Source organism: Desmodus rotundus, chromosome 4 (genome assembly GCF_022682495.2).
Source record: "Desmodus rotundus isolate HL8 chromosome 4, HLdesRot8A.1, whole genome shotgun sequence".
Classification (NCBI taxonomy): domain Eukaryota; kingdom Metazoa; phylum Chordata; class Mammalia; order Chiroptera; family Phyllostomidae; genus Desmodus; species Desmodus rotundus.
The window spans coordinates 115,461,767-115,482,364 of NC_071390.1; the positions used below are offsets into that span (position 1 = coordinate 115,461,767).

Genomic DNA, 20,598 nt, shown 5'->3' on the forward strand with positions numbered 1-20,598 from the left:
ACTGTGCAGCCATTAGAAAGGAGGAACCACTGCCGTCTGCAACAACATGGATGAACCTTAGGGACATTATGCTAAGTGAAATAAGACCGAAAGGCAAATGCTGTATTATTTCTCTTATATGTGGAATTAAAAAACCCAAACTCAAGGGAAAAGAGATCAGATTTGGGTTTATGAGAGGCGGGGTGCAGGGAGTGGGGCAATTAGATGAAGGAGGTCAGAAGGTGGAGAAGGAAGCACCATGGATGTGACGTGCGGCATGGTGCCTAAGGTGAACACGGCTGTGCGATATAGATGAAAGCTGTTAAGAGAGTAGATCCTAAGAGTTTTCATCATCAGGAAAATATTTTTCTCTTTTTGGTATTGCTATTATATACGGATGTTAACTAAACTTATTGTGGCAATCATTTCATTATATACACACACACACACACACACACGTCAATCCATTATCCTGTACGTCTTAAACTTATACAGTGCTGCATGTCAATTATATATATAAATAAAACTGAAAAAATACACGTTTCTTGAACATTGTATGGAAAAGTGAATGTGTGGTATTTCCTTAAACTTGAAAATTCATAATAAGATGATTAACAAGGCTAGAGGTGTTATTTAATGGTTTTCAGTGGTGATTTTAGGGCAGGGGTGTCAAACACATTTTCACTGGGGGCCACATCAGCCTCGAGGTTGCCTTCAAAGGGCTGAGTGTAATTTTAGGACTGTAGAAATGTAACTACTCCTTAACTAGGGGCAAGGAGCTCAGCGCTGCAGCCGGGTAGAAACAAGGTGCCGGGCCGGATAAAACAAGGTGGAGGGCTGGATTGGGCCTGTGGGCCTTGTGTTTGCCTCCTGTGTTTTAGGGTGTTGGAAGTCATATCTTTAGAAGTTTAATTTTCTGGGACACAAAACTCAACTCATCTTCTTTTCTTGGATTTGTTTCTGTTAGACAAGGAGTTCTCTGGCCACAGGTATTTTATTTTGAATTTTACATACCGGTATTCTCTAGTCTCAGACAGAGTTTCAATTTAAGTGAAACTTTTGCAGCACACATTAATTATGGGGAAGATTATAAACAAAAGTTTAAGGATTTCTATCCCTTTTTTTCTGGTGAAAAATGTCTGAACAGCTCCTGCCACAGCCTTGAGAAAGTCCCCAAGGAGAGGCACTTAAAGTGATGACTGAAGGTTACAGGGAAACTTACTGTTTTCCAGTATGAGGTCGAGGACGTCATAAGCGGTTTTGAGAAGTCCGATGTCTGGCCACACCTGTGTCAGCTTCAGCTTTTCCCTTCTCTCCCCCGTGGTGATCTATCTTCACGTCGTGCAACCCTTCCCATTTTACTAGCCTAAAAGATTAGAAAAAGCTGCTCGCTGCCCATATGTGCGCCACATTCTCCATTCCCTCACTTCTGCTCAGAAATGAATATTCCCATGAAAAAAGAAGCCAGAGTTAGTAGGCTCGCCACACACTGGGATTCGTACCCCAATTGCCCAGAGACCAAAGTTGCCAATTTAAGAGAGGTGCCTTCAAAGCCCAGAAAGGCAGGATAAGCTACATCCATTTTATTGCTCTCGCCCATCTCCATTTCTCGGGTTGGCCTCCAACTCTTTTGATTTTATCGTAGGTGTTCTTTTTCCAGATCATAGATGTAAAAATGCTCTCTGCAAAAAAACAAATGACACAGAAATATATGAAAAAGAAATTTCAAAAGCCACTGAAGCATGTGCACACCTGCCTTCAAGATAAATGTCGTTAACAGTTCAGTGTCTTCACGTACATACACACACCCCTACGCAGAACATTTGATCGTTAAATAAAAGTGGGATCACACTGAACAATGTTCTAGACAAACTTCTGAATGAATAGACGAGAGTTTGGTCATTCATTCATTCAAACATTTACAGGGGGCCTACTATGTGCAATGCACTGTTCTAGAAATGGGAAATGCAGGGGTGAAGCAGAGGGCATCTCTGGATTTGGGTATATTCTGAAGGGGGGAGACAGTAAGTAAGCACACAGATGGAGACATAAGAGCATCTCAGATAGGGTTGGCGTTATAGAGAAAACCATGTGCTGTGCATACACCTGAAACTAATACAAAAATTGTTGAATGCAAAAAAAAATGTTGAACAATTTTATGCAATGCTCGTGTTGTATAATAAAGCATTTGGCTAAAAAAAAAAGAGTAATGGGAAACTGAATGACAAAGGCAGGGAAGGGGTCTCAGAGGAAGTGGCATTTGAGCTGAAGCCTGAGTAATGAGAAGAGACAGCCATGCCAGAAACCGTGGGAAGAGTATTTCAGGCAGTGGGAAGAATAAAGACAATGAGGACACAGAAAAGCAGGGTGTGTTCGAGAAAGTGTTTCTGCAGCTTAATGAGCAGGGGAGAGTGGGAGGAGGGGAGGTTGGAGGCAGGTCGGGACAGATCACAACGGGCCCCTTCGGCTGTGCTGGGAGGCATCACCGCAGAGGTGGTATTACAACTCTGGGGGGGGCGGGGTGGGGGAAGACGGATGGTTCACTAAGTGGTGTTGGGATGACTGGCCTTTCATGTTGAAAGTAAGGTAGCTCTGCCACATCATATACAAAAATAAATTCCAGATGGGTAACAATCCCCATAAACAAAATTAAAAGATCAGCAAGAATTGGGAGAAGGTACTTGCAATATGTATGTGGGAAGAAGAATTGATATGGTATATTGAATTCTTATTAATTGGTAACACTAATAACCAAACAAGAAAATGATCAAAGGATAAAAACTAGCAATTCATAGAGGAAAAAAGTGTATGGTCCATAATCATAAAAAGATAATCAAATAATTGAATAACAATAAAAATTTTAAAAAAGATAATCAACCTTACCAATAATCAGGGAAATGCAAATGAAAACAGAACAAAATGACATACCATTTCATAGTCATCTGGATTGACAAAAACTTAAAAGTCCTATATAACAAGAGATGATGGCCCTTCTCTTATGTGCTGCATGGAAGTTACAGCTACTTTGGAGACCAGTTGGCACAGATGACAAAATGGATATTATCATTCTCCATGGCCCAGTAACGTCCTTTCTAGTCTGGTGCAGGAAAGACTCTCTTGTGCTTGTGTACTTGGAGATGGATATAAGGATGCTCAGGGCACGTGTTTGTTTTCGTGGAAAAACTGAGAAAACCTAAATGTTCATATGTAAATAAAATGGATAAATAGAAAGTAGATGGCTATTTAATGAGTTACAGTTCTACACAGGGGTTAAAAAGAATGAGCTAGATCTATCTATCTCTCTATCAGAACATGGATATTTTTCAACAAACATAAAATTAAATGTCAAGCACAGGTACAGATGGCTACCTATAGATAATGTAGTACCATTTTTTTTGGTTAAAAAGAACCTGCAAAAAATACTCAGTAATAATCAATTGTTTGCAAACTACAACTAAAACCTGTTTTTGTATGGCTAAGAGTAGCTTTTACATTTTTAAATGGTTGGAAACATTTTTAATGAATAATATTTAATGACACATGAAAATTACATGAAACTCTAATTTCTGTGTTTGTAAATAAAGTTTTATTGAAACACAGCCAAGCCCATTCTTCTACATATTATCTATGTGCTGCTTTTGTTACAAGGGCGTAAATGAACAGAGTTGGCAAAAACCAAAGAGATTTCAAAGCCTAAGATATTTTTCACCAGTCCTTGGCAGAGAAACTTGCAGACCCATGTACTGTGTTGTTCACGGACATGTTTTCTGAATGGCCAGAAGTACATCCACCTAACTCAGGACGGTGGCTGCAAATGGAGGAGGAGCGGGAACTGAAACTGTGGAGATCTGTCAAGGGATTCTGGTAATGTTTCTAAATACGAAAAAATTTTTAAATCATCAGCTCTGCCTGGTGGGAATACAAGTGTTAGTTATATTAAGTCCTTGTACTTTTCCATACTTTTTTAAAGCCTTGGAAAAGGTAAAAATAAAAATATGTTTTGCAGACATATTCTGTATCAGTGAATACAAATTACTGTATATGTTCTAACAGTTGGATAGTAGTCTATAGGTGATAGAAATTTCTTTCTGAATCTCCTATTTATGAACATTTAAGTTCTTGCAGTTTTTGTTATCATGAATAATACAGCAAATAGCTTCATATTGCATCTTAATGCATTTGTGTAATTATTTCCACTGAACAAAATCCTAGAAGTTGGATTCCTTGGTCAAATAAAAAAGGTCTACATTTAAATTTTTGATATATGTTGCCAAATGGCCCTTCCTAAATTCTGCATCAAGTTACTTTGAAACCAGAGTGAATATTATTATTTTTTGCCAAACTGGTAGGCAACAAGTGTTGTCAATTACAGTTTTAAGGCGAGGCTCAGGATCGTTCCATGAAATTACAGGCTATTTGATATCTCCTTCCTTTCAATACCAGTTTAGGTCCAATGGTCCAGAAGAAATTTGGTGCTGAAAAATAACTCACAATTTATACTTTTAGTCAAATTATACAGTTTAATAGCAGGAAAGATGCCTCAGGAATCACTATGGGAGAGTCATATCATTTTCTCTAGAAAAACGAGGCCAAATTTGGAACTGGCTTCTGTCTTTCCCTATAATCCATTTTCTTCCCCCGAGAAGCCTGCTTTACTTAAATCCTTATGGGATCTACTCTAAGTGTATTTGAATTTTTGAGGTACTGTCTTCTTTTTATTGCCTTTTAGTAGTTTCAAAATCTCAAAACCACTGGAGCACTTTCTCCCTGGGTTTAATCAAAGCCACATTGACTATAATCGGAGGTGTCACTAATTTCATTGCCGAACACCACAAATTACGTTATGCCTGTATGTCTGTGAGGTCTTTTCCAATTGGTGGACTTGGGTTGAGTTTATAGGTTTCTAATTATATGGCTCGCCAGCTTGTATAGCACGTTCATGTTCCTTTGTCTCATGTGGTCTTTATGAGTCTGTGGTCCCTTGAGAAAAAGGAAAGGGGAAAGGTGTGCTTAGCCTCATTTTATAGAAGTCAGAACTCCAGAAGATTAAATGAATTGCCCAAAATCACCCGGTTAACAGCGACAAGGTCCTTCGACTCCCAGTTCTACAATCCCTTAGGGTTCCGAGATGCAAATCGAAATGCTTGTATTTTTAATTTTATGCTGTAATCTGTAAGATCCTCTAATTCTTTGCCAATTGTGTGCATTTTGGGTAAGGATTTCCAGAACTCTTTTTTTTAAGCCCAGAAACATCAAAGGCATACCATTTTAAAGAAGGAAACTTATGATTTTCTAGTAACATGTCAAAATGTAAAATTTAGGTTAAGATTTAGTTTATATAATTTATTCTTTTTTTTTAAAGTCTGTAATCATATGTAAACTCAAGGTTAATTATGTATATGTTTTGGCCTCATTTGATAGGAGTTAAAAGTTCATTTTATAATGCATGTATTATAGAGTCTACGAAGAAAAGTAAAATGCATACCCCAGGAAACCAATAAGATACCCTAGTACAGCTGTCTTTCAAAACTCATTAGCTGTTCCCTATGAAGCTCCAGTTAGAACCGTGCAGTTAGAGCCCCGTGGGAAGTATGTTAACTGGGAATCAGGAGTAGAAAGAAAAAGATATCTGCTTTTTATTAAGAGTTGAAGTGTGTTATAATTGGATTGAACTGCAACCCAGACAGCCCCCTTCATGCCGACATCTGCACAGTGCCTATAAAACTGTGTTGAGGTGTTATTTTCTGTGGCTGCATGGACACATGTCCTTTAGTTAAACACCAAGGCTTTGGGGGTCCTGCATGCTGACTCCTGCTAACCCACGCTGAGAAAGCTTGTGCGTCCCCGATTAGGCAGATTCCCATGTGTTTCATTCACTATTGGAAAAGAATTGAAATTCTTTAAGAGCAGTTATAAATGTTTGGTCTTTGATCTGATACAAATCAATGACAAAAGTATAAATGTAAGGCTATCAGAGTCCACATCAGATTCACAGTAGTGTGAAAATGTCACCTGTAAAAAATTGCTTCTTTCAAGTGAAGTGGTAAAATGTAACGTTCAAATATATCTTTGCATTTGATTGGTGTTGCTCTAAGTGAAAAGTTGAGCTTAGATTTAGTCAAGGAGAAACACCTCTGCCTATAAAAGTTGTTTTTCAAGTATTTTAATGGATGAATTTATTATTACGTAGTTAATTGGCTGCCATGTTTTATAAGTTATTAACAATTGATGTATACTCCTTGTCAGACAACAGAAAGATCAGAGTTAATGGAACCAAGGAACCCATCGAGTTTAAATCGAATCAGTGGTTTGGAGCAACAGTGAAAGCTCACAGAGGGAAGGTGGTGGTGAGTATGGCTCGCGGGCTTGCGGGGCTGCTCTCGAATAAAATGTACACTGCACTGCCTTAAAACTCACACTTACAAAAATCCTTCCATGTGAGAAATGTCAGACTTTCTAAGATAAGCTTATCAGCATTTTGAAACAGAAATTGAGTACTTGAAAATTAAAGAATCTATTTTTTAGCATTTATAGCCATAGGAAATAAAGCTTGTTTTCTAGAAGATCAATGAGATATATTCAAATATTTCAAAAACAATTAAGGGGGATAGGAAAATAAAAACTCCACATTAGAGAGGTGCATTAAGGGGCTGATTGAAAATCACCACAAGAATAGGACTACTACTGTTATGATTCATTCAAGGTTAATATATTGTGGTGTCATTGATCCTTTTTAGGACTAAGGGAAAGCTTTATTTAACAATATAACTACTAGTTACATACTTCTCTGAGTACACCCATACTTTTCAAAGTAAAAAATGCTCACTCCCCAACTGATATCTTTCAGATTTAAAATGCTATGACTTTATGATTCTATCCTGTTGTTATTTCTGAGCAATGATACATGTCTAAACTATTGAGAAATAAATTGTATTAAGCTAATCTAAAAATTCATTTGTTGGGGGAATTTTTTAAACCATTGGCTTTAATTTCCTTACAACAATAAAGCAATAACTCTGGCTTTTAGGGTTTCTTTAAAGCTGATTGAATTGTCATTTAAAAAGTATCTCAAGAAAATGCTTGGCTTTATTTGGTGTGTGCTTATTCCCACCCCCAAAAGACTTTGATGTGAAGTAGGTAATAAATATATAAAATAGAGAGGGCTCTCTCTAGTTACAAACCCAGCATTACCAATGTGCTTTCTGTAGAATTATATTTGCATTGATATAGTTTTCACATTCCAGAATTGGTAAATTTTTTTTAACCTTTAGTAGTACATGACATGTAAATTACTATTGAGAGCTAATTTCATCTAATGAACTATTTGGGGCTAAAATTTGGGGGAGTTCTATACTGATTTTTTAAAGCCTTAAAAACTTATCTGTAACATACTTGTTGTGCACTTATTTGATATTTGGGGAAGCCTTCAGAAACATTGAAAATAAAATCATATATCATGTTCATCATAAAATGGTTAATTATGGGGCATGCTTACATTTTCAAGGAAAATGCAGAGGAAATAGGATAATATGGAGTGTATTCAAGTTAATTATTTTTGTTGAGCACTGAAACTTAGCAGACCCAAGAATTAAATTCTACTCTATGTGTCAACTATTGGAATTTCTAATTTCTGCAAACAGAAGTATCACTTTGAAGATCCAGGTGTCAGGTGTGTACAAACAATATTAAGTTTGGGTTGAAGCCCAAATACATCACATCAGGCTATTTCACATCAGTGTGAAACTGAGCAGATATTTAAAGGATAACATTTTAGAACTGACAGCAGGCAAGCACTGGAAAGAATTTTCACAGTATTTAAATGTCCTGTGGTGACAGGGAAGGGGAGGCCAGCTGCTAATACAGAACCACACAGGTGAATGCTTGCCCTGCTCAAAGCCCTCCTACTTTTCACCATTCGCACATTATGTGAAATGAATTTACCACATAACTTGTCGGCTCACTAAGAGGGCCCCAAGATAAGGGACCTTAGATGACAAAGAGTTTTTAGGTATTGTCCAAGACCTCACAATACATGGAGCAAGAAATCCAAAAAACTGACCTTGAAGAAGCACCCTACTTCTTTGACAATGTGAGTTATCTTTACTTAAAGAAGTTATACCTGACTGAATGCCAAGGACACATTTGGAATTGTGAAAGGAATTTAAACTCAGCATCAGCCTTCACTTTTCTGGCTTTGTTTTCACTGTGATGTCACCAAATTAGGAGATAAGCTAGTGGTTCCAGATGCTAGCAATCTGTGATTCTGGGTCCTTAGAAATGAGTGCTTGAGTGATCAGGATTCGAACTAGCACAACAGAAGTCAGAAAGGTGCCTGTGTTTCCTACACACTTATTATCATGGCCTCTCTCAACCCTAGCAAAATTAATGTCACTTAATTTACTTAAAGAGGATATAATATATCCCCCTTCACATTTAATATCCTTTCAAACACTGTGCTCTTGTTAGAATCTAAGCTTCTGAAGAAGCAACCAGAATATTTCACATGAGTCATGTTTAGCTTACTGTTGTTTAAATTAATTCCTGGCTTGCCATGAATAAAAACCAGTGATTGAAAAATAAAGCCAAGAACACTGTGATAAGAGCTTAGTGTATCCAAAAGAAAGTCATGTTTAAAAAGTCACATAAGGTACACCTTTAATGACAAACTGGGAGAATCCACAATATGGAGGTATATAAACTTGTCTGCATCCTTTGATTTGAGAGTAGTTTTTTTAAAAAAAGATATTCATTTGTTTATTTTTAGACAGAGGGGAAGGGTGGGAGAAAGAGAGGGAGAGAAACACTAATATGTTGTTGCCTCTTACATGCCCCATACTGGGGACACGGCCCACAACCCAGGCATGTGTCCAGGCTGGGTTTCGAACTCGTGACCCTTTGTTTTGCAGGCTGGGGCTGATTTGAGAGTAGTTTTTTTTTTTTAAGCAACAATTAGACAAAGAATGGAACTAGCTCTCATTTTAAGGCATCACACTGATTAATTTACTGTTTAAATGACTATTTGCTTTTATGTAGATCCAATTTTTTAAAAAAGTACGAGTTTTTTGCTTTGACGAAAAATAACTTTTGCCAGGTTACTTTTATTTAATTTAAAATCCTCTGGGAGAAAAATGCATTCCTTTGTATATGTTTAATTTGTTTCAATTCTATGGTGCATTAATGTTAACAAATTGGGTCTGGAAGTTTAATAAACTGTGACTACCGGGGTACTCCTTAGCATGCTGGAGACCAATTAATTCACCTAATAATTAACATAGTTTGTCACAAATTTAGGTATATTAATTAACAAGTCAAATCAAATCATAGTACAAGGAACCTACGTCAAAAAATATTTATTGTCTTTGATGTTTCACAGGCCTGCGCTCCCTTGTATCACTGGAGAACTCTGAAATCCACGCCAGAAAAGGACCCAGTTGGCACTTGCTATGTGGCAATTCAGAATTTCAGTGCATATGCTGAGTACTCCCCTTGTCGGAACAGTAAGTTGTTTTTATTCCTTGAAGCAAATTTAGCTGCAGAGCTTTTTGGTTGTAGACAGTGCGGGTAATGTCAAAACGCCATCGATAAGGAAAATGAGGTGGGTAAAGGTCGCTGGCAGCCTCACAGGATGCCTTGCTGTGACACGAGGGCCAGGACGTGGAATTCTGCTGATCCTCTTCCTTGTTTCAGAAAATTTGTGGGTTTAGATATTTTCCTGTAGAATTGATTAGTTTCTTATTTTAGGCCTTAAACTCTCAGTTGGTATTCAAAATTTACGTGGCGATCTAAGGAATGCTGACTGCCCAGTTTACCTGTGAATCACAAGAATGGTGTTTGTGTAAATAATAATAATTAAGAGGAGCCACTTTAAAGGCTCGGCCATCCCAGAGGAACTGCCCTTATGCATCTTATGCCTCAAACCTTATGATGTTATAACAGGGCAAAATACCCTTTGGACTGGGCCTAAAGTCACATTGTGTCCCAAAGAACTGGTTGCAAGGATAACAGGAAACAAATGTTCTGACTACCTGACTGATGGCTACTGGAGTGAAAATTAAAGACTGCTCAGAATTAGCATCCCTGTGTTAGCTTATCTGCACTGATAGAAACGTCTTCCTTCTGCTTATGTGATTGTTCACCTTCCTTTTCTCAGGACTATCCCTTGCCTTTGTCTTCTGATCAGAACACTATTTGGGGTTTTGCTGGAATCAGTAATTCCCAAATAGCTGCTGTTTTTTATCTAAGTAAATACTTGTTGCCTCTCACGTTGAAAGGCCTTGTGTTTTAGGTTAACATTGCATGTGAGCAGTGTGGCCAGCCTGCGCTGTCAAGGGCTGTTGCTTTCTTTGGCAGCTGTGTGCTTGGGTTATCTGCATGATTTGATTTACTCCTTTAGGTATTTAATACCTGTTTTTCTTTTTTAAAAATATATTTTATTGATTATGCTATTACCCTTGTCCCAATTTTCCGCGTTTGCCCCCCTCCTCCCAGTGCGCCCTATTACCTCCAGCATCCCCCCTTAGTTCATGTCCATGGGTCATGCATATAAGTTCTTTGGCTTTTCCATTTCCTAAACTGTTCTTAAATCCCCCTGTCCATTAGGTACCCACTAATTTGTACTTCTTAATCCCTGCTCCTTTTCTTCCATTCTCCTTCTTCCCCTTCCTGACTGATAACCCTCCATGTGATCTCCATATCTGTGATTCTGTTTCTGTTCTGCTTGTTTGCTTAGTTTGTTTTTTAGATTCAGTTGTTGATAGTTGTGAATTTATTCCTATTTTATGTTTATAGATTTGATCTTTTTCTTAAATAAGTCCCCTTAACATTTCATGTAATAATGGTTTGGTGATGATGAACTCTTTTAGCTTTACCTTGTCTGGGAAGCACTTTATCTGTCCTTCCATTCTAAATGAGAGCTTTGCCAGATCGAGTAATCTAAATTGTAGTTCCTAAGTTTTCATAATTTTGAATACTTCTTGCCAGTCCCTTCTAGCCTGCAAAGTTCTTTTGGGAAATCAGCTAGCAATCTTTTAGCAACTCGTTTGTAGGTAATTATCTGCTTTTAAGATTCTGTCTTAATCTTTAACCTTTGACATTTTCATTATGATGTGTCTTGGTGTGGTTATCTGTATCCGTCTTGTTTGGGACTCTCAGTGCTTCCTGGTCTTGTATGTCTATTTTCTTCACCAAACTGGGGAAGTGTTCTTTCATTATTTTTTCAAATAAGTTTTCAATGTCTTGCTCTTTCTCTTCTCCTTCCAGCATCCCTATGATTTGAATATTGGTATGTTTGAAGTTGTCCCAGAGGCTCCTTACACTCTCCTCATTTATTTTTATTCTTTTTTCTTCTTGCTTTACTTACTGGATGTCTTTTTCTTCCTTATGTTCCAAGTCACTGACTTGATTTTCAGCTTCATCCACTGCCCTGTTGTTTCCCTGTAAATTGTTCTTTATTTCACTTAGTGTACCCTTCATTTCTGCCTGGGTCTTTTCTATGCTGTTGAAGTACCCAATGAGTTCCTTGAGCATCCTTATAACCAGTGTTTTGAACTCTGCATCTGATAGATTGCTTATCTCCACTTTTAGTTTTTTTTTTCTGGAGTTTTGATCTGTTCTTTCATTTGGGCCGTATTTCTTTGTCTCTTCATTTTGGCAGCCTCCTTGTGTTTGTTACTGTGTATTAGGTAGAGCTGCTTTGACTCCCTGTCTTAGTAGCATGGTCTATTGTAGAAAAGCACACTGGTAAGTTGGATGGGGCGGAGCCTTAGGTAATTGCCAGGGTGGGACAACCCATGTCACCACTCTGTGGCTGTGTGTGAGGGAGGGTTCATAGCTCTGCCTGACCTCTGGAATTTTGTCTGGGAGGAGGCTGTCTCCTGGCACTGGTCCTGATGCCAGACACTTCAATTTCTCCCCGTATTTCGCTCGTACCCTTCCAGCTGTTGCCCTAGTGCTGAAGCCCAGAGGGAGTGATTCTGCTTAAATTCAAAGTCTGTTGAGGGCCCTTTAAGAGGAGACTCCTGAGAATCCCACAGTTTCTTCTACTGCCCAGCCCCCACTGGTTTTACAGCCTAACGTTACAGGACTTTTCTTCCTGGTGCTGGAACCCTGGGCTAGGTGGTGTGATGGGAGCTGGGATCCCTTGCTCCCAAGGTATTCCTCTTGATTTTTACCCATTTTTATCCTCCACATGTCAGTGTGGGACTGCCCCTTCCGCATCCCCATATCTCTGTGCCTCTCCATGTGTCCACCCCTCCTACCTATCTGGATGAATGTGACTTCTTTAAATCTGTGGTTGTTGGACTTCCACACAGCTTGATTTTCTGACGATTCTGGGTGATATTTGTTTCATAGTCGAGTTGTTATTTTTGCTATGGTTGTAAGAGGAGGCGAGCTGTGTTTACCTACACCTCCAACCTGACCCAAAGTCCCACATCCTAATCCCTGTTTTTCAAAAAGACTCTCTACATTTAGAGTCTTTGTCTTATTTGGCAGTTTAAGGAATCTTCCAGGGAAGCATCCTTTAAAGTGGGCTTGTGTCCTTGTACCATCTTTGGGGCACTGCTGTTTAATCACTTCATCTTGGTGGCATACCTAAGGATCTTGGGACATTATTAGTGATGGATTGATACACTCAGAGTGCACTTGCGCATTCTTCCACTTTTTTATGTATCATATAGGTCGTTGAATTTATTAGGAAGCAACCAATGAATTTTTATTCTTTTCCTTGAAATTCACAAGACCACATTGAAGGAAATGGCTTTAGAAAGATCATTCTAGTGAACGATTCAGGGTATTGATTTTTAAAACTCAATCCAAAATTATATTCCCAAAACTATAAGTAAACTTTCTGTATTTCAGTAGCTATTTTTAAAATTTGAGTTTACTGTAGACAAGATAATGAGCAGATATAAGAAATAAATCAATAAAGATAAAGATTGGATCAGTGATAATAGAGGGTTAATAAAGAGACTGATGACATTTAGAGATCTAAATGATTGGGAATGGAACAACTAGCTTTGATGGGTTTTGGTGAGGATTTTGGCACAAAGAAGATTATGACTTCCTGTTTTAAAATACTAAAATAAATTAGCCGCTTCCTTATATCGTGACAGGTGTCACTGAAAGAGTGTCAGTAAAATTAGTATTTTACTTTAAATGGTTTTAAAAGAGGGGTTTCTTGTAGATAATGAAAGTCAACTATGTAATCATTCAACACATGTTTACTGAATCCACTGAGCTCTAATTATTTTATGTTTAGGGAATAAAGCACAGAACAAGAGAAAACAAACCTGTATCTTTAAGAAATTTAAATTTTAGTGGGGGAACCAACCATAAACATGTAAATAAGTTCAGATTCCACAAATTCATTTCTGAGTATTTGTCTGAAGGAAATGAAATCACTGTCTTGAAAAGACATCTGCAACCCCATGTTCACTGCAGCATTATGTACCTTATCCAAGACATGGAACAACCTAAGTGTTCACTGGTAGATGAATGGATAAAGAAGATGTGGTAATATACGCAAGGGAATATTATTCCATCATAAGAAAGAAGGAAATCCTGCCATTTGTGACAAGGTGGATGGACCTTGAAGCTATTCTGATAAGTGAAGTCAGACAGATAAAGACAAATACTGAATGGTCTCATTTAAATGCAGAATCTACAAAAATAAACCCCCAAAAACCCCCCAAAACCCAAACTCATAAATACGGACAACAGATTGGTAGTTGCCAGTGGTGCTGGTGGTGGAGGGACATACACAGGTAAATGTGGTGAAAAGGCACAAACTTCCCATTCTAAGATAAATCCTAGGGGTGTGGACACAGCATGGTGACCACAGTTAACACTACTATATTGTATGTTTGAAAGTTGCTAAGAGAGTAGATTTTAGAAGCTCTCATCATAAGAAAAAATAAAAACTTATATTTTGGATATTAACTAAACTGAGTGTGGTAATCATTTCACAATATATACATATATCAAATTATGTTGTATACCTTGGACTAATACAATGTTATATGTCAATTACATCTCAATAAAAACATTTCAAGAGTAAATAAGTTCCTGGTACATTGTCGGATGCTGAACGGTGCTACAAAGAAAAATAGAAGGAGTCAAGAGAGAAGGGAGTGACATGTTCTGGGTGGAGAGAGGAGCTGTTGGCAGGATGATGGGAAAGGGCTTCTGCTAGCAAATGACCGATGGGGTGGGAACTGGGGAGCTTTCCAGGCGTGGACTACAGCAAGAAGAGGAGTCCAACAGAACAGTGTGTCCTGTTCCACTGAAGGTGCTGTGTTCCTGTGTCCAGGAAGAGGTGGTTGTTATTATGCTAAAAAGAAAAATCAGGTAGACAGATAAATCAAATCCCTGATTTACCCAGAAAATTCATGGTAAGAGCTGAGGTTCAATACTGAAATTGTTTCATCTGTTTTTACACCTATCCATATCCGAGTTTTCACACTTTGCTAAAGATACATCCCCATAACAGTAAACTATTATGGCTGAAATGGTGAGCCCATCCTTCAGAGGCCTCTTGCTTTGATGATATATTTTTCCAACTAATGTCTAGGATAATCACTTATAAATCTGGTCACTGCTTTTCATTCTGCCATTTTTTTTTGACTGCCTATATGATGGGAGAGCTCAGATTAAAATATAGCACATGGCATCTAGACTTGTGAGGTAAAAGTTTTAGTGAGTTCAAACTGTTATCTAAATATACAGATTATAGTAGGCTTGCATCTTGAGTTATGTGAACACATTATGATGCCAACTTACGTACTGTTTATTTTCTTAAACAAAAGAATAGCTGGACAAAGTTAAAAATGGAGTTTATCTTGAGTCACAGAATAGCTAAATAAATTTCCAAGAATTCTTTCAACTCGAGTACATATCCATAGTTTTCACATGTTCATGGTCTCTGTTTCACCATGAATATTTCTTCTTCCTCTAATCCACCCAGGGAGCAGACTTCCTGTCCTCCTAAGGAGTTCACAGTTCATTAACACAAAGCCAGCTTGTTCATGAGCATATGGTCCATCTCACAGAATAGGAACATCAGCAATATTATTTTCAAAAGAGAATTTAAAGAATGCTCTCATGTTCATTCCGTATCAGAACCCCCCTCCACTGATATTGTGAGCAATGTGGGCACTAACGGGCTCATTCATATTAATGGCACACTGATAGCTCTTATAGTCATTCATAAATCCGGTGGGGATGGCTTACACACACCCTTTATTCTACTTTGGAAGCCAACACAGAGCAGTGAATGGTCAGCATGATTCCCTGGATTCCTGAGTTCACTCTGGGACATAACTATAAAGTTCACAGATGCTCTGAAGTTCCAGGAAGAGAGATTCCTTCAGCTCTCATAAACTATTATTCTAAGAGAGAAAATTACTTTGTGAATGAAGGAACCTACCTTCTATTGTGATTACCACCTAAAACAAACATTTGAAGTTGGTTATTTTCTAATGAGTTTTATGAAAAATTACTCTCTTCTCTTAATTTTTTTCAGTTTCCTGTTTTGAAGCATGGGGGTGGGGGATGAGGTGCACCTGGAGTGCCCAGCTCAGGTGAATCAGGGGTCTGTGCCACTGGGCTCTATAGGACACCTACTACATTAGGTCACTGTACCAATCCTGGGAGATGTCACAGCTCTACGTAATACATAGAAAGAAACACAGGGAGACTGCCAAAATGAGGAGACAAAGAAACATGGCCCAAATGAATGAACAGAACAAAACTGCAGAAAAAGAACTAAACAAAATGGAGACAAGTGATCTACTAGAGGTAGAGTTCCAAACCCTGGTTATAAGGATGCTCCGTGAACTTAGGGGAGAGTAAAAGAACTTAGTGAGAACTTCAACTTATAAAAGGACATGGAAACCAAAAAAGGAAACTCTCAGAAATGAAGGTTACACTAACTGAAATGAAGAATAATTTGCAGGGAGTCAACAGTAGAGTAGATGATGTTGAGAATCAAATCAGCCATTTGAAATATAAGGAAGCAAAAAACACCCAATCAGGCCAGCAAAAAGAAAAAGAATTTAAAAAATGAGGAGAGCGTCAGGAGCCTCTGGGACAACTTCAAACATACCAACATTCACATCATGGCGGTGCCAGAAGGAGAAGAGAGAGAGCAAAAAATTGAAAGCCTACTTGAAAAAATAATGAAAGAAAACTTCCCTCACTTGCTGAAGGAAATAGACATACAAGTCCAGGAAGAACACAGAGTCCAAAACAAGATGGATGCAAAGAGGCCCACATCAAGACACCTCATAAAACTGGGGTGGGGTGGAGGGATGGGGAGAAAAGGCATACAACTGTAATTGAATAACAATAAAAATTTTTAAAAAAATTTTTAAGTCCAAAAAAAAAGACACATCATAATTAAAATGCCAAAGGTAAAAGACAAAGACAGAATTTTAAAAACAGTAAGACAAAAGGAGTTAGTGACCTCTAAGAGAGCTCCCATAAGACTGTCAGCCAATTTCTCAACAGAAACTTTGCAGCCCAGTAGGATTGACTAGAAATATTCAAAGTGATGAAAAGCAAGAACCTACAACCAAGATTACTCTACCCAGAAAAACTATCATTTAGAATTGAAGGACATAGAAAGAGCTTCCCGGATAAGATAAAGCTAAAAGAGTTCATCACCACCAAACCAGTATTATATAAATGTCAAAGGGTCTTCTTTAAGAAGGAAAAGAAAATGATCAAAGATATTAACAATAAAATGGCAATAAATACATATCTATCAAAAATTACATCTAAAAAACAAAATAAAGGAACAAGCAGAACATAAACGGACTCAGAGATAGAGAACATTCTGATGGTTGCCAGATGGGAAGGGGGGCTGGGAACATGGGTGAAAAAAGTGAAGGGATTAAGAAGTACAGATTGGTTGTTACAGGATAGTCTTGGGGATGTAAAGTACAGCATAGGGAATATAGTCAATAATATTCTAATAACTATGTGTGGTGTCAGATGAGTATGAGATTTATTGAGATGATCACTTAGTGAAATATAATAATATGTCTAATCACTGGGGTACACACTTGAAACTAATAAATAGTGTATGTCAACTATAATTGAAAAATAAAAAATTACTTAAAGAAAATGTAAAAATTGGTTAAGTGGGTAAATCTCATGTTAACTGTTTTTAACACACATGAAAACATAACCAACAAAAAGCAAGGGAGCCCCGGCCGGGTGGCTCAGCTGGTTGGGGCATCGTCTCACACACCAAACCTGTGTGGGTTTTATCCCTGGTCAGGGCACGCACCTAGGCTGAGGTTTTAATCCCCGGTAAGGGCGTGTGTGGGAGGCAACCTATCAATGTTTCTCTGTCTCTCTCTCCCTCTTTCAATATCAATAAACATATCCTTGAGTGAGGATTAAAAAGAAAGCAAGGAACACAAGAAGTCTTTCGCTGGTGATGGATGTGTTTATTTCCTTGATTGTGGTGATGGTATCATGGGTATATGCATATGTCCAAAATCACCAAACTGTAAACATGAAAGTGTGCAATTTTTGTATGTTATGTGCACCTTAATAAAGCCGAAAAAAACTTAGCTTAAAAATACACAAAGCATTAATTGACATTGAATTAAAAACAGATCTTATCATCCAAAAATAACCCACAGTATATGAGGTAGAAAAGTATTTTAAAATATAAAGGGAGCATCTGGAAGGAATGGATGATCACAATGTTAAAATTAGCTAATAATAACAAAAAAAGGGAAAAACAAACAAAACATTCTAGGAAAAACTGGAAAGACCAGGTCCATTTAAAGAGCTTTTGGAAGAGGCACACGCCCAGCCTGTGAGTTTTTCCTGTGATGGCGTGCATTTCCTTTCCTGTCCTCTTGCTTTAGTTCCCACTCAGGAATACCCTTTAAGAGAGAAGTAATTATTTACATGTTTCTATCTCACCATATCACGATTGAGCTCACCCCTACTGACCTACATGTTAGTTTTAATTTCAGCATTTTAAAAGGTGTAGGAAATGGTTATAAAGTACAAGTGACAAGCAGTAAGTTCCCTATCTGAATGTCTGAGAGACTTTTTATAACAATATGCAGAAACTCCACATGTTGGCCAGCCCATAGTTAAAAAAAAGTGCACTGTAAGGTTCCGTTGGACATTCTGTTAGCGCATCATATTGGACAGAGTACAGAAGGAGCCGTTGCCAGGGAGTTTTCTCTCTGTGAACACCAGCATGGTGGTGTCCCTGTGAAAGTCATCATAACCAGGGACACAGTCTCCAAACTGACCTTCCTAATGGCAACGGAATATGTTAAAGTTTATTTCCTATTAGAGGTTATCAAAGTTGAAGTCCTGTCGGTGCCCCCAGCGGAAAGCGTCCGCCCAGGTGGACACATTGAGCTCGCCCTTTCTCAGCCTGACGCTGCCCGGAGGAATGGCAGTCTGGCTCCACGAGGAAACACATTGGTGCCATTGGGGATATTTTGAGAAATGGAGATTTTATTTTTTAAAAAAACATGAGTTGTAAAACCTAGTATAGTAACTCCAAGAGATGTTATTCCTTCTTATTATATATAATGTTGCATACTGTTATAAAATGACAGTGATGTCTGGAACAGGAAACCAGGTTGAAATATGTTTGATAAATTACTCGGAATGGATTTAGTAATAAATATAAACCACATACTGATCATTTTAAATTTAGAAGTCTGTAGAGAAAACAGCAGAATATTCTGAGTTGGTTATATTTTGATCATTCTAGGTAATGCTGATCCTGAAGGCCAGGGCTACTGCCAAGCGGGATTTAGCCTGGACTTTTATAAGGTGAATTCCTTTGTCTTGTAGCTTCTAATGTTTACCTTATCTGTTTGACTTATTTTTTTTTTACCTTCTGCTTCTACCCCCATTAACTACCACCAACAAAAGAACTTTTAGGTATGTATCTAGCCTCTTTTGGCAACTTCTTTAATTTTTTTTTGTTTACACTTTATTTCTGTTAAAGTAATCTATGCATGTGATGATCTATTAAAATAGTAAAAAATATGTATGATTAAAAACAACAGTCTTTCTTCCCACACCTCGGCATTATTATGCTTCTGAAAAGCTCACAAGAATATGTAAATTGTCTTATCTCGTCGCTCTAACTGACCGATTAGATTTAACATGTACTAAAATTCACATATCTTTTCACAAATTAAAAACAGAGATCTCTAGTAAGAATATAGGAGGCCAAGATTCTATGGTTTTAAAAATAGTATAAATTTCATCAGCATCTTTAAGGATGCAGAGTATAGAAGGTAGTTTGTAGGTCAGAGACAAAACTTGTGTTCACTGGTTTGGAGTTTTTGCTCTCTCTCCTGGGAAAGGTGGGTTTGCAAATGAATGGAAATAATAGGCATTGCTATGGCCTTGAGGTAAATAGAAACTGAATTTTTATTTTATTGCCAAAGCTCAAAAGACCATGTCTGCTAACGTACACAGCATTAAATACATAGCTGTTTTGCCTACCTACAGTGGAACCAAAAAGCTGAAATCACATATTCTCAGGGGAGAGAATTCAACTCACCTAACTAAGTCAAATTAAAAGCATATAATACATTAAGTAATCAAAAGCAGAAAAGGAAAGAAAATGACTCAGATATAAAGGCCTGTTTTAAAAATTACTTTTTAATGTACAACAAATTGTTAGAGCAATGCTTATTAACAATGATTTATCACCCTTTAAAAAATCTGTTTTTCTTTTCCAACTGTTGTTGCCATTTCTTTTTGTAGAATGGAGACCTTATAGTTGGAGGACCTGGAAGTTTTTATTGGCAAGGTATGTTCGGTTACAGAGAGGACGTGCACATTTGTGTTACTAACGAGCAGTTGAAGCAGAGTAACATCAAACACTGTCTTTTATTATGTTACTTTCATATCTATTCATAGTTTCTCAAGTGAGTGGTGTTTTTCAGTTTGTACTCGGTTATACTGTCGCAACCTAATTCATTTATTCACTGAGGCTCTGCCAGGCTTTGTGCTAGATGCTGGGACACAATAGCGAGTAAAATCAGACATTGTTCCTGCCCTTGCAGAGGTTACTGTCTAGGGAAAGACCCAAGCATTAAACGAATACTCATGTAAGTACTAAGAAACACCAGGCATGATACTCACTATGAAGGAAAGGTATGTCAAGATGGGGCCACGAGAGTCCAGGAGGCTCCTCCAGGGTGGCCGTATGCAGGTGTGCCCTATGCACACCGGCTGAGTGGGAGCTGGAACACAACCTGTGCTCTGCTTGGAGGAAAACCTGAATTCAAAGGGGATGACTTGCTCTGATTCTTGTAAAGGTGTTAGTTACACAGGTCACCCTACCTGGAAACAGACAACCCTGAACTGAGATCCGAATTCTGAGTAGGAAGTAACTAGGTGAAGAGAGGAGAGACTGTATGAAAATGACCTTGCAGGATATTTGGTCTGGTCCAAAATGGCTATGAAGACATTTGATCCATGCCAGCTCAGCTAGCTAACCCCAGGTGGCTGAAAAAAAACCCCCAACTTACATCACTTGCATATTGGCGATAACTGAAGGTGAGGGCAGACTGCCCAGTGAAAGATGACAGAGAATATGGACTGATTGTTGGCTGT

General features: G+C 38.0%; 1 protein-coding gene across 1 annotated transcript in view; it reads left to right on the forward strand.

Moving 5' to 3' along the window:
- Positions 1 to 20,598, forward strand: part of ITGA8 (integrin subunit alpha 8) — a 176,908-nt gene that overhangs the window by 16,607 nt on the left and 139,703 nt on the right. The window contains exons 3-6 of the mRNA XM_024578009.3: positions 6,226 to 6,326; positions 9,353 to 9,476; positions 18,734 to 18,795; positions 19,744 to 19,789. Of these exons, the coding sequence (XP_024433777.1) occupies positions 6,226 to 6,326; positions 9,353 to 9,476; positions 18,734 to 18,795; positions 19,744 to 19,789 (333 nt within the window). The remainder of the gene's footprint in view (positions 1 to 6,225; positions 6,327 to 9,352; positions 9,477 to 18,733; positions 18,796 to 19,743; positions 19,790 to 20,598) is intronic.